The 15,568-nt window shown below is 41.6% G+C and overlaps 1 protein-coding gene across 1 annotated transcript; it reads right to left on the reverse strand.

Annotated features, from left to right (window-relative positions):
* Positions 1-5,243: 5,243 nt before the first annotated feature.
* On the reverse strand, positions 5,244-9,332 carry LOC104372016 (toll-like receptor 6). Its single transcript, XM_086611510.1, is given in 3 exon segments — positions 5,244-6,017; positions 6,019-7,782; positions 9,049-9,332. Coding segments are annotated over 2 exon segments (2,478 nt in total). The 5' UTR covers positions 7,723-7,782; positions 9,049-9,332.
* Between the last annotated feature and the right edge of the window lie 6,236 nt (positions 9,333-15,568).

Below are 15,568 nucleotides of genomic sequence, written 5' to 3' on the forward strand. Positions count from 1 at the left end.
CAATGCATATGTATTATACGTGTTAATAAACCCCTCCGAATACGTTTGTGGTCATGTCATGGTATGCTGTCCGACGAGGAGCCGTGACACAGGTGTGAGGGTCAGGGGTCTGCCCGGGGATCCACAGGGTTTCGGACGGCCCTCCTGCAGCGCCTGTGTACCCCTCCAGTGCGTACCTGCCCCATGCATGACCGAGGGCAGGAGCTCAAGGCATTGCACCTCTTCAAGCTCCTGAGGAGCTGTGCCCAGTAGCGCACTTAGTGGCAAACTCACAAAAATAGTTTACTGGCTTCTAATTAGGGTGTTCTAATTAGTCCATTGGTGGGTCTGGAGCACCAAGTTTACACACACGCACACACACACGGAGTGAAGAGTAGTTTTCATTTCTTCACAGCGTTTCAGGTGCCTAAAAAGAGTGAACCCAGTTGAATGGACTATGCATCTCTTAACCCTTTCCGTTCCTGCTGAGGTAATTGCATCGGGATGTTGGTGTACTGCTGCCTGGGACCCAGCAGGTCAGCCTGGTGAGCACCAACGCTACGCCGTGGTGATGTACGGAAGGGGAATCAGGTACAACGGAAATGAGGCATGAAAATAAAAACCTGCAAACATCAAAACAAGTGTGAGAAAAATTACCTGGTTTGTGTATCTTGGTGTGCCACTTGAAAATAAGGATTGTTCATTGTTCAGCACGAGTCACTGCTCACATCATGCTGAGGATTTATAAGGTTCATTTTCAGCGAACTGGTCAGTACCTGCACCCCATAGCCCAGGCGACAGCAGGAACTGATGGCGCAGGGGACAGAGTCACAGCCACTGACCTGGCGTGGGCGCTGCCACAACGAAAGACTTATCCTGATCTGTCTTCTCCAGCCCGCACACGCCTGCGAGAGGCTCCTGCGTTTGCTGGGCTGATGTGATTATTTATTTCCGTTTTCCTAAGAGGCAAAATGCATGGTATGTGTTCTAGCATGAGCGATCATTTTCAGGAAAAAGTCCATGATCATTTGATCGGCCGCTGGGTGTCACCCTCAGCCCGAGAAAATGGCAACATTTAAATTTACGAGATTGTAATTTAAGAAAATATTTCTTTTCTTACAGCTAAGAAATGAAGCTGTTCCCTCTGTCTTCCCTTCTGTCACTGAGTTATACCAGTCATGCACAGAAATCTGCTCCAGGATTCATGACTGATCTTTGTGTCTTTACTGCAATTTTTAGCCATAAAAACACTTCTTACATATCCTCTACGATTAAAACTCTAGTCGGGCTGAACGCTAACAAAGTCGATACGCAATGTTGCTTTCATGTGTGCTACCAGGCCTGCGAGCTCAGAGAGAGCAGCACCTGACATCATTTTCATAAATATGGACATATAGCATGACAGTATGTTGAGAGTTCAATGAGATACTCATGTCCTATAAGTCCTGAAAACTTCTCCTCAAGAAACATTTCTATGAATGCATTTTTTTAAAAAAAACCTTCAATAGCGCATTGCCTCACAAAAACCTGTGAAGAAAAGAAGTTGCTACACTAGGCCAAATCGAAAAATAATCAATACTTTATGTACCCTGTGAACAGAAACAGAGTTTCAGGGAAGAAGAAAATGGAAGTTCCAAGAGAGAAGTGATGTGAAACACTGTTAAATGGTAACTTAAAAAAAAAAAAAAACCCAAACAGAAAACTAAAACACATCTGCTTTATCGGAGGGACTTAGTATTTTAAGTGGCTATAGAGTCAAGTAATGTATCTAAAGAAATTAAATATTTGGCATCTGCATGAAAGATTTGTGAGGTAGGAAGGACAGAGTATAAAGGGGCGTTTCAGGGTTACTATCCAAACCCACTATACTCGGCAGACTTCAGAAACCAAATTATTCCTTTCACACCTACCTACGACTTAGGTTTCCGAACAGTGTTAAAGGTGAGGGACTCTTCCACAGCCCAGACCCTGTACATTATTGAAGACATAAACCCCAATTTGCTGATGCATTACATTTACCATTTACAAAGACCGGAAAGCTGGAATTGAGAAATTTTACTTCCTCTTTTCTCGTCTAGTAAACACGACAGAATACGTGCCTGTTAAAATGTTACCACGAAGTGTGAATGCTACTCATGTCCTTAGACTGTAACGCTTGGGAGGGAGAGAAGTCTTTCAGGAAAGAGGGGCACAGGTTTTCTGGTAGTGTTCTCCGCTGTAAAGCGCAGAGGAACCCTGGAGAAGTAAAGGCTGCAAAACTCCTAACGAGCTTAATGTGCACTGGTCTCTGTGACTGAACAGTTCCTTTAGAACCTGAGAGCTGTATAGCACACAAGCCTTAAATTCTAGACAGATGTAACTCCAGCTGTAGCTGAAGCTTAGCCAGGAAACTGCCTAAGAGCAGACAGCGATGTTCCAGAGGAAGTGAAAAACTTGCACCCAGAGGGATGCTGTACAGTTGGGAAAAACCCGTTAAGAAGAAAACGGCACAGCTCCAGCGGAGCGTTCAGGCTGCAGCCCCAGGTTTAACATCGCTGCTTCTGCGGACAGTGCGTCACCACCTGCCGTAACTGGCTGGCTGGCACGTGGGTCTGCAATGACTTTGGGCAGCATCCCGCGGTGCTGCACGCCCGCGGCCACCGTGCTGGGTTGCCATGAAGCACAAGTGACTCTCAGGGTAGGGTAAAGCCTTCCCGACTCGAACTCCTGCAGAGCACTAAGCTTCTCTGTGTCTTTGGACATCTCCCCTCATCATAAACAACCTGCTTTTCAAGCATGCTGCATCCACCAGCTCCTACTGAAGTACTGAGAGTTTAGCAGCCCTTTTTAAGGTACATGTCATGGTTTAGGCCGTCTGGCAACTAAAGACCACGCAGCTGCTCGCTCCCCCTCCCCCACCCCCAGGGGATGTGGTTAAGAACAATTTAATACTAACAATAATAATATATGAACACACACATACACAATGATAATAACATTTACAAATAAGTGATGCACAGTGTAATTGCTCACCACCTGGTGACAAAGAACCGTCCCGTCCCCAACTAGCGATCCCAAAACAGATAAGTTCGGATACCACAATCCCGGATGAGCAAGAGGCCCGAAAAAAAAAAAAGAGAGAGTGAGAGAGCACTCTGAGAGACCGAAAGTGAGAGCCCCAGAAGAGCAAAGGCCCTTCTTTCCAACTGACCCTCATCTTTATACTAGGCATGATGCTCCATGATATGGAATAATACTCCATTGGCCAATTTGGCCCTCAACCTTAAGTCTAAGTTCAAATCATAAGGGCAGCTGTGGGCCCTTTGTCCCGGCCATGCTCCCCGCTATCCTGTTGTGCTCCTGCACACTGGCAAGAACACGGCAGCTGGAAAGTCCTTGAGACCTCAGTGCCAACTAAAAACATCAGCGCGCTGTCAGCATTCTTCTCATAACAAGTCCCAGAGTGAAACCAAAACACAGAGCTCTTCTAGCTGCTAAAAAGAACTAACTGTCCCAGCTGAAACCAGGACGGTAGACAAAGCGAGCTTCTTCCTGGCTTTGGGTAGGGGAAGATCTCAGTTAACGTGTTACCAGGTAAGTCAGCAGCCAACTTCCCTTCACCTGAAACTAAGACTTAATAGAGATTTTCAGCCCTTCTTTCCAAAGACCTGCGCTTAGAGCCAAGCACCAGCATCCTACTGCAGCACTCAGCCACCTGAGCTGCCAGGTGGGTGTGCAGCGGCGTCTCAGCACCTCTGGAAAATGCAAAGCTCTCCCATAGCTTCCCATCCACTACTTCATCTGGCTCCCACCACACAGGCCTGGCAGGCGTACGGTCAGCCACCTCGGGGAGAGTCAGGGATCACTTCCTCTTACTGGCTTGCTCACCTCGTGTGCCGCTTGTGGTTGCGATCAGAGGGCTTTGCATTTCCGTTAAGCAGCAAGTATAGTGGAAACGACACCAGGATGTTTAATAACAGATAAAAAATGAGAGGTTTATTAGATCATCAAATTAAATCCAAGCACGGCAAATGATTAGAAGTCTGCTATGAACAAATACCATTGGTTTAATCAGTTTGATTTTAGCAGATAAGTTATTTCCCAATGAGTTTTTTCACCTGCATGATGACCCTCAGCACCTGCTAATAAAAGGGCAAGGTAACAGAGTTCAGTGAAAGTCTGGAGATAAAAGGGGATTTACAAGTTCTGTTTCCTACTGTTCATTTGCAGCATTGCCATTTTCTATACATATGAGGGGTTTCCCGTTATGACCACATAAAACGTATTCTAAATACCTATCAAATTACATTATAATGTAGGTTACTTATTAGCTGCTGCAGAGAGATAGCAATATAATATATTTTATAATTTAACAGAGGAATTACAGAGGCACAACTGAGGGAAATTTTTGTAACGAAACAGTAATAGATTGAGGCATCTTGTTTTGCTTTGCCCTCTTACAGTTAAAAGAGTTCATAATAAGAAAAATATTTTATTGAAATATACGTTTTAGAAAACAGGAAAAACAAGCAACCCAATATAGCTTGATATGATCATAGCAGAAAGCAGTAATATTGTAATAGTATAAAAATTTCATAAGTTCAGATATTAACTATTATTTTGAAGATAACAAATAGTGAATCCTATGAAATCATGACTTGGTACGTAAATCTAGGCAAGTGGGAATGTTCAGTACAGCCAAGGAAGAAGAATACTCAACAGGGATTAATGGCTTCAACTTTCAACTCTTACCCAGATAAGTCTCTGTCTGTGATGAAGGGAAAGACTTCCAGGAAGGTAAAACAGACTCCTAACAAGGTCCAGGGAGGTCTGAAGGTGTAGGGATACTGTACCCTTGACATCTACTATACCAACATACAAGAAAGCATTTAAACAAGAGTTTTCTTCTTTGTATTATTTAATGAAAGCCAAGGAAGCAGATCCCTTCCACCTTAATCACACAACATCCATGTCAGAACAAAGATCAAATGCATGCCTTGATAGTCTTGATGACATTGAACCAACCACTGCTTGTGTGGCTAGAATCAATAGGAAAAGCCCAACATAAAGGCAACACAAGTCTACAAAAATCAGTGTAATCACTATGAAAATTTCTCTCTCCTTCCCTTTGTTGATGATGGGCAAATACAGAAGATTCTGACTACTTTCATGACTAGAATAAGCAACAGCGATTTCTGTGTGTATCATGATTACATTTTGCTAAAAAAAAGGAATACTGTAAAAAAAAAAAAATTTGATTAACAATTTAATGCAAGACACTCAATTCAGTTATCCACATACAGACTTAAATTACTAGTAGACGTAACATCACTCTGATCCTCACTTTCTTCAAAGGATACTGGGAGGTTAATGCTAATAGCCGCCCTCAGGTTGGCCCAGAAAAGGGCATGCTTGCTCCTCTCCTTCGGCCACTCCAGGTAGGTTCGCTTTGCCATCAGAGCCTTCAGCTTGTGATACCTCGCAGGGATAATATACGAAGGGATTGGCTCCAGTAAAATGAGGATTAAGCTGTCGGAATTCTCACTGAATAATTTGTGATGGGCAAAGTACAGCTCATAGTGACACCACTCGCTCTGCACAAAGTTGGGAGACAACACAAAGATCGACTTGTAGCTCTTCTCAATGCAGTTAATTATGTTCTCCACAATGCTCTTGCCGGGAATGAAGTTCCTCTCGTGCTGGCACAGCTGGACACGGCCCTCCCCTTTCTCCAGGTTCGGGATCAGCTCGTTCTTCACCCACAACGAATCACGCTCGCTGTAGGAAATGAACGCATGAAACTGCAGAACGGCCTCCCGCTCTTCAGGATGGTTGTGCCAAGCTCTCCGCTTCGTCTGCGTCCACTGCCACGTCATCCGCGCGTACCACGGCACGTCCAGGTAGATGCACAGAAAGGCCACAACAGCCACCAGCACCAGCGTCAGCAGCAGAGCTGTCACAAGCAAGAGCGTCGTGTTGCAAGCCAGTTCAGTCAGGTGGAAGTCCTTCAGCAGCGTTCCTCGCAAGTCTTCCGGGTACTCGCACATGTACGCCTGCCGGCCAGCCAAACAGCTTCCCCCCGGACTGCCTCTCCAGGCGGATGAAGTTCTGCAGTTCACAGGAACACTTGAATGGGTTGTGCCCGGCTTGTAGCTCCCTGACCCTTGGGCAGCTCTGGAAGAAGTCGGCAGATGGCGTGAGGATCGAATTCATCTCTACGTTCAGGAACTCCAGGGACGTCAGGCCACTGCAGCCCGGCAGGTCAGCCAGCCTGTTCAATGCCAGGTTCAGCTCTCTCAAGGATTTCAGCTCAGCCATCCCCCTGGTGACACTGGTGATCTGATTGTTTTGTAGGTCGAGTTTTTTGATGTTGACTGGCAAGCACTCAAACACGGTGTCCGTCAACTGATTTGAGGACAGGTTCAACTCTGTCAGAGACTCAGCCCATTGGCACTGCACGTCAGCTCCATCGTGACGCAGCAAGTTGTTGCTCATGTCCAGATATTTCAGTGATTTCATACGGCTGGTCATGAAGCTTACCTTGGAAAGGCTCTCAAATTTATTCCTCTGCAAAATAAGTAATTTCAGATCTGTCAGAGTGCCACAATTCTGGAACAATTTATCCGTTAGGGCATTGTGAGAAAAATTTAAATACTGAAATGAGCTTGTCCTATTGGGGCAAAGCATGTGTGGCATATACGCATCATATATTGTCAAACAGGTAATATTCATCTCTGAAAACTGTCTGTATAGAATCTCCTGGTTGAAATAATAAACCTTATTATGAACGTGCTCCAAAGTTAGCATTTTCATGGAGCCAGTCAAAGAGATTAATTGTTCCAGAGAGCTCAGTAAGGGTAATAATTCATCTTCAGTCAGCTCCACCAGTGGTCCCCGAAAAGTCAAATTTCTCACAGTCAAATGCTCCACAGGTGAATACCAAATAAGCAGGAAAATTTGCAAAATGATAGCCCATTGTAAGTCCACAGTGTCAAGCATCAGAGCTGTTGTCTTGATTTTCTTCAGAAGCATTAAAGCAGGAGAGGGGAAATCTTTGTAGCTCAAGGTATATCTTAAATTAACTATTTTTAAATTTTCTGAAGTGCTCATTCCATCATACAAGAGGGGAAAACTGAAGTTTTGGGTTGCTGCAAAAATAATGTGGAGGCTCCTTGTATTCAAAGCTGTCAGACTCTGAGGCTCATAGAGAAAAAAGTCTTCTAAGGTTAGGAAGACAGTGTGCAGCTGCAAATGTATGATATACCTGAAGTCTGACCTTCGTATCATCGTGGCACTTAATCCTAGGAATTCCAAACGAATCATGTTCCCAAATTCCTGACAGATGGGCAAGGCAGCAAACTTATTGAAAGAAAGATCTAAGTGTCTAAGATATGCAAGAGTTTGACAGTAAACTTTCAAAATGTTATTATGAGATAAATCTAAGTATTCTAAATCTTCATTAAAAATGAAGACACTAAAGTCAAGCTCCGTAATTAGATTGTGAGAAAGATTTAATACTTGAAGGTCAGAAAGAGAAATAAATTCTGAGATACTAAGTCCGGAGATCCTATTACGTGACAAATCTAACACATGAGTTTGGACTGGAATGTTTTTTGGAACATTAGTTAGCAAACTGCTTGAATAATTTGCAATAAATTCATTTTCCACAGTTGGCTGGATACTATTACATAGCATGAATGTAAAGACACAAGCAAAGACATAGATATTTGCAAGGGCTCTCATTATGCTTTCCAGGTTTATCATGTGTTTTTACAAAGCATATATTTGTTTTCTGTTCAATATGTCTCAGTGATGAGTCCAGCCCTGTGAAAAGAAAACACATAAAGAAAACACATGGAATTTGCTGAAATTGTTGAATTCTATTCCTTTATAATGGGAGAGTTACAAACAGCGGTATGTTAAAAAAACCCACAGAGATATTAAGATACACAAATTCCTCAACAATCTTGCAAGATACAAAACCAGTACAAACAGACATCAATGCATTTAGGAGTAAAGGAGAACACAACGACCCTCCCATCTGCTCTTTCGGTACTCCCCATGTCCACATACATTTGGGGACAGAACTCCAAAAGCCCCACGGATCCTCACCGGAACCAGTGTGAAAGCGATCTCTTCACTCAGAAGAGCCAAAGGATATCTCTCTTCACATCGCAAAGACCCAGGACACAGCCATGCACTCCCTCAGGCTCAGATGATCAGAGAAGCTGATCAGCTTTGTTTTTGCTATAGCACAAAGACATAGGGGTCCATTTTTCCAGTACGGCAATAATCTTGAGGAGGAATTATTCTGTCTCATGAATATTGTAATGCCAGTCCGCCCAAAAGCATCCTAACAGGAAAGCCACAGCATAACTGGACACTACATATGAAGCCGTGGTACCCAAAATCTGAAAGAAAACACTTGACACTTCCAAAGAGTCCAGGATTTCATAGGTGCCTTAGTAAACTTCCTACATATTCCAAATTATCCCACAGTTGCAACTTGACAAAGAACCTCTCTAGAAACCATAAGGGACAATGAGTCTAGTTCTAAGGATGAAAAAGCCCAGAGAGGGAAAGATTTTGTGGATACGGAAAATGGCCCAGTAGAATTAATATATGGTCATGTCTCTCACAGCCTACATGGATTTGGAGAGGCATCAGTCCTATCATGAAAAAGCATGACCTGGGTGGTACTCTCCTGTCATCAAGCATTTAACACAACACACAGACAATCTGAAGTATGAGCAAGTCATAAACTGTTTCAAGAGACAAACAGCCCCCATTTTTTTCCTGTGCTGATTTTGTCAAAAAAAACCCCACAAAACACACCAGAGTGTTAAAATTCTGTCCCTGTGTAATCTCTTGTTAAATAAAAAAAACCCAAAAGCCTATTTTTTCAGTTCTAGGTTATAATGTGTGTGAGTCTCCAATAATTTGATTGACTGATATCAAAACTCATTGCTTCCCCTCCAAGCTTCCTACTGAGCTTAATCAAGTTTTCTTTCAAATAAGTAAAGTAAAACTATGTATAATTAACATCACCAAAAGCAATAAAAGAACAATCAGTAAAGTGTAAATTTGTACCTCAATAGAATCCAGTTGAGAGGTCAAATTCTGTGTTCAGAAAGTTGTCCTAGGGTTTCCAAGTACAGAATAGAAATGAACCTGGGATGGTTGGTCAAAGCACAGTATCACTCACAAGAAGAACCAAGACAAGGAAATCTGACCCAGCTTCCTTCAAAGAACAACTGACCCCATTCTTCAGAGTCTGAAATGGTAAAGAACCTCTTGAATCAAATAAAATTCCACCTGGAACTGACTGGAGGAACTTTCCCCTAGGCAAAGGAGACATCAGGAACAAGGTAAGAAATGTTCTGAAGGGAGTAAAAAACATTGCCAGATGAGTTTTAATTTACTGTTCATGCTATGGTATACGTTGCAAGAAGGGACGATCCACACTGTATAGCACTGAAGAGTGCCACTGTCAAAGAATAAAGCAGGTATGTGTTGCAAAGCAATATTAAGGATCAACGGTTACTCCTCCAACACTACTTTATGATGGCATTAAATTAGAGTTGGCTGAGAAAGAAAATTGCCATACCAAACTTTTTTTCTCCTTTCTTCTTCGTTGAATCAACATACAGATGAGTATTTTCACTGAAATTTCAAAATGCAAAAATATCTTCCAGCAGTGACAAAACACCAACACCTGAGATTTGATGGAGTCCAAAATACATATAACAAAAAGAAAAAAAAAAGTAAAAAATGGAGCAAATATAACCCACCTTTTGTGCGTGGAATTATTCTCTGATCGAAGAACCAGCAAGAGCGCTCTGCATACTCAGTTAACATCCTCAAAACAGAATTCCAAACATATGTAATCTTCAAGCTGGGGAATCTCACATGAGATGCTAATTCCTTAATAATTACTACCACAGGAAGTAGAAAGAACAGGGGTTTCTTATACAGGCTGTATAATTCTAAGAATTAATCAAATCTCCCTATGATGCGGGTATTAAGAGCACAATGAAAGTCAACTTTTAGGAGTCCAGACTTGAAATACATTTACATCTGGAATACTTACATAACCGTATGGCTTAGGAGGAAATAAACCTATCTGCAGTACAGAATATTCACCAAGGCAAGATTTAAATAATTCTGCATTTCTGATTTCATGTCTGCTTCTGACGGTTACGCAGATGTTCTAGAAATTTGTCAACTGCATTTCCTCTTTTGCACACAGAGAAAAAAGGAAGCAGAACTCTCACCGCCAACTTCTCCTCATAGCAAAATCTCCTGCAGAGCTCTACTCCACTGAGTTATTTTCTTCAGCAAGCAGACTAATTAATGTAGCACACTGACAGATGGCAAAAGCTGAGATCTCAAAAGCTAGTAACAGGGGCAAACTGGCACAGCTCAAAACCTTGACAGGTCAGTCATCTTTACACTAGAGATGCCCTGGATGGTTATCAGGGATGCCCCACGTTGTAGCTTTCCTAAGAAAGTTATAAAAAATGAACTACAGAGAACACTCTCTATGACATGAAAGCTGTAAAGAAGCCATGAAGAACACAGCAATACAGGCCAACCTGTGGATGAAGGAATCCCATAAAGTAACCATTCAATTAACATCTTGAACAGAGACATGAGCCGAGCAAGCAAATCAACAGATGAGAGAGTGAGTGCATTGCAAAGGCAGATGTAAATAACCAAAATCAAAAGTTCACTCCCGTAAGGCTCTGAATTCATACAACATGCTTCAGTAAGATTCATTAGCAAGGAAGAAAGAAGCAGAGATGAACAAATAAATGAAAATTTATTTAATCTTAATTAATTAAGACTAAATTCATGAAGTATGCAACGAATTCTTCAGGTATGAACAAACTAGGGGGAGAGGGGGCACCTTGGCATATTCTGGAGTCAGTCTAGAGCTTACTCCACCCCATAAAACAGCACCTCAGAGGACAGCTGAAGGCAAGAAGAAATTCAGCTAAAGAAAGCTGAGAAGTATGAAAATTTATTCTAGATAGTGGTGCCAGCTATATTTTAAGCTTGCATTAGATTAATTTTAAAAATTTTCTGTTGCAATTACCTTTTTAATTTTGTAAAGAAAAAATTAATCCTTCGCTTTGCTGAAAGAAAATGTCTGGTTTTCATTTTGACATTGGCAAGTAAGGTAGTCTGAACTGAAACTGAACTGAAACCATTCTGCTTTCCTCAGTGCAGTAAGTATGAATACAGTACAGAAAATTCTGAGACATCTGTGACCCAAGACAAGATGAGGGGTCATGAATGTTTCTCAACAAGCAGCAAGAGTCTGCTTGTCAGCTGATACTGTCTTGCCTTCAAGTTAAAGGAGAGGTTCCCATCGCTGGGCATTAATCCATGAGAATTAATAGAATAAGGCACTTGGTGACAGAACAATAATATCACAATCAAATTGAGAATGAAATTACGCAAATCCGTGGGAGTTCTACATCCAATATAATTTGTGAAAAAGCTTTGTTGCATGGACAAAATCAAATATACCATCAGCTTTTGTCAGAACTGACTCCAGTGCACACAGAGCTGTAAAAAGCAGAAGTATCTACACCTTTAGTTGATATGTTTCATTTCCTTACAACTCTTCTTTATGAGACTTCAAAATACATTCAAATAAGTAATTTTCCATAAACAAAAATTTGCAACTAGTTAAAATAAAACCGATATTCTTGAATACCTCTGTTAAATCACTAGGAACATTGCATAATGTTATTTTTACTAACCAATAATTGGGTCTGGTTTCAGTTTACTGATTAAGTCATTTTGCATGATATGCAAAAACTAAAAAGCAGTGTATTTCTGTTCATGCATCCTGAAACGCACCAGCTAAATACCACCCTTCCCACAGTCAGCATGCGTGTACACCCATGCAGATACCTTGTTCCACTTGCAAAGTTCGTATCGCTGGGGATTTTTGTAGCTGATTCTATCAATAAGCACCTATCTTCACAAACAGCCTTTCCTCAAGGTACATTTCACACTTCTGCCTGCATGTTGTGACTATTTACCCAGGGAGGAACCGCAGCTACACTTGGCTGGGTACCAGAAGCTGTTCAGGACCAGCACTATGCCCAAAGGTGTGAAGAATCTCTCCAACTGGAACTGTAAAAGAGAACTCACATGAGCGAAACACTAAGTTAAAACATAGCCGGAGCAGATGGACTCATCCAAGCACTAAAGAAAAGTTAAGACAATTATTAAAGGTTGCAAAGCTGGTGTTTGGTCATATTGAGGACCTTATCTTCAACTGCAACTCTCATTGTCACAACTTAACCCTGTATGTCAAGCAGGTGAAACAAGGGCTAAATGCCACCGCAAGTCAAAATGAGCAGAGATTGCATCACATTTATACCCAAGACTATTTTGCTTGGGCATAAATAGACACAAGGATCAAAGCTGTGGGAATCAAACACAGAGCGACCTTGCAGAATACGGAACTTTCTCATTTATGGGTTTACCAACACCACTTCCTCTTGACCAAACAGTGACTACAAATGAGCACTATAGACAATCCCAGTTCCGAAAGAAAAAAACAGCCAAACCGAAGCCCTGAGTAAAAACATGGGTTTCACAGAGGTTTTGAACCTTCCTCTCAGCAGAATGTCTCACTTCCCATGGAGTCCCATTCTTTTCCCTCCAGCGCCTTTCCCTTCTCTAACCCTCTGCAATTGAGTTTCAGGTGCTTTGTAACATTTCTAAAGCTAAAAAAGAGCGGAGCTCTCAGCAGGGGAACCCACATTGCATCAGGACTCCCAGTCTGTCACAGTTCAGTTTCCTTTATACTACACACTACTTAAATATACATAAAAACATTTACACTTTCACTTCATTCTGCACATTTTCTAGGTTTTGGAGGGTGTTTAAAGCCCATGTTATCGGTTTTGTATGTTGATATTATTATGTATGCAAAAATAGCATTCCTGCTAGTCACCAAGATGATTAGTCAAATGTCAGGAATCTGCTCTGATACAGTATCTTATGCCAGAATATAATTACATACTTCCTTTTCCTGATACCTGGAGTGCATTAGCAGTTATAGCTTTCAGTGCAGAGCCAGTTGCAGACTCTCATCACCTGGGTGCACAGAAAAGGGTAGCTACTTTCCAAAATGTGCAGATGAAGTGGCTGACATGGGCTGTGAGATTAACACGCGGGCCCACGTAAAGGAAAAATTTATTGTTGGATTAAAACTGCTTTTACAAAAATTGTTCAGAGTATAGTGAAGGCCAAACAATACTTATTTGAAATATTCTGATATGTATTGCTTGAGAAACTCATTCTCTTCTGTGGAATCAAAGAAACTAGAGGCAGTAATTCACTGCATATGTACCTGTTCTGTCAATTATCTGGCACATAGCATGGGCAAAAATCTAATAGTATTTGGCTTCTGGTTCCAAAGCACAAGTTTTAATTGCTCCCCACGCTCATTACAAGCCTCCCTTTCTAACATTATTCAGAAAAGGATTTTGGACATATACCAGAAACCTGTAATTATATATTTCTGCTTGTGATTGCACCAGCTACATTGCCAGACGTCAGACAGTTCCCAAGTTCTTTCTAAGTTAGCACTGCTAAAATCTTCCACTTCTGAAAGAAATTATTAATTCCTGGCAACAGCTGTGTGCTCCCACCTGAGTAGCAGGAAGGATTCTTGATGCACTCTCTGACTTTCCGAGGGTTTCTCTGTCCTCTGGCAAACAGAAGAAGCCATGTGAGTTCTTAAACCTTCACACACAACAGGGGATGTTAACTGTATTGCAGAAGTTTCGAGGGCTGCTGACCTAAAACTCTGAGGCTTTCGAAGAAAATTTCCAAGCGAGCCACTGTATGACAATCCAGCTGTCCCTAGTTGTGTGAAAGGGATAGGCAAACCAAGTTAAGTCTGTTCATCTTCAGTTTTCTAAGGGTTAAACAAGTCACACGCCAAAGCATTAGCTGGAGGGGAAGGAGGAAGCACAGAAAACATTTCTTTCCACAGTGCTGGATGAAATGCCTGCAATTTGGTAATGGATGTGTTATATTCATTTTGAGGCTAAGCTGGAGAGAGAGCTAAAGGTGTTAAATTTGACCTTTCCTCTACAAATCATTAAACAGTCGCTCACAGTTCAAAAATTCAATTGAAGAGACTTCAGCCTGCTTAGACCTCAGGCAAAAAAAAAAGTAAAAATTAAAATCCTTTGTTAATAATAATGGGAGACAAGAATGAGATAAAATGCAAACATTCTGTATTAAATGAGGATTTCATCTTAACATCCCTTCTTTTCTCTTCTTCATGTTGAAATGCTTTTTGAAAAGAAAACTTTCTGCTTGCCGGTCACTTAAGTCTGGCGTTCCAGATGGCAAACACCTGCCTTTCTAGGGGCAAAGAGGAAGTTTGCTGTGCTCATCTTTAGCAGTTGGGAATGTTTTCTTGAAGGCAAACCAGCATAAGTACAGGTAACGGGGCCTGCTGTATTTCTATAAAGGAGAGCAAATACTGCAAATGTAGCTTGTCATTCTGACTCCGTGAACAGAGGGTCTTACCTGCTGTCCCAAGACCTGGCAATTTTTTTCAGCCACTGATCGGTTATTGTCTTTCTGATTAGAACTCATAGCTGTGCTGCAAAATGTACTGTTTTAGCCGAAAAGGACAGATTCTTTTAATAACAAGCATAAAGTAAGATATATGTGCGAGAAGAAAAAAACAATAGAAAGCTAAAAAAAAAAAGCAAGATGTAGAGAAGTCAAGAGTTTCTCAAGATACAGCCAATGATGATGAAGGTGGTTATGTTATTGCAGATACCCTCTCACCCTCTCAATCCCTTCGATCGGGGTATCTCTAAGGATCAAAATGGTACAAGGACTTTATCAGAGGATGGGAATTAGAGCTCTGATTGTCAATTCACTGCTTCTCCCTCACAGCAGTGCCAAACTATGAGCCCCAAAAGGTGAAGCAGCTCATCCTCCCTTTTTTTTTTTTTTAAAGAAAAAACCCAAAACCTGTCCTCTTCACTCAGTCTTCTTTTGTGGCATGGCCATTTTTGTCCACTTATGCTGGATGTTCACAGAGCCCTGTATCTGGGCGCTATCCTTTTAAGCTTCACTGAATCTGAGAAAATGCTACCCAAGAACCTTCTCAAGTTCTGGACTCCTAGACGTCTTCGCAGGATGCGTAATTCTCTTTCTTGCAAACTAAATTTAGCAAAAGAGGTCCTGTGAACAAACTGCCTAAGCCTTGTGATTAATACGGCTCTATAAACTCTTCAGCAACTCAATCACTCTTCCACATGACTACACCAACCGCTCCAGACTTTATTCTGCTGAGAAAAATTCACTACAGTGTTTAAAGTTGTATATCAAAATCCACGTCCAAACTCATTTATGATTTGCTATCTCTGTATCAACCTCAAGAGACATCCAGTAAGATGAGCTGAATTTTGCCTACATTTAGGAGGCAACATAGACAACTATGTAGAAACAAGGTTCTGTAACAAAAAGTTAAATACACTGACAACCAATGGAAATGATACAGTATTTATTGCTTCATGAAGAAAAAACAGAAGAAACTCCATTAGAAAGGTTC

This window comes from Tauraco erythrolophus, chromosome 5 (genome assembly GCF_009769465.1).
Source record: "Tauraco erythrolophus isolate bTauEry1 chromosome 5, bTauEry1.pri, whole genome shotgun sequence".
In the NCBI taxonomy this organism is placed as follows: Eukaryota; Metazoa; Chordata; class Aves; order Musophagiformes; family Musophagidae; genus Tauraco; species Tauraco erythrolophus.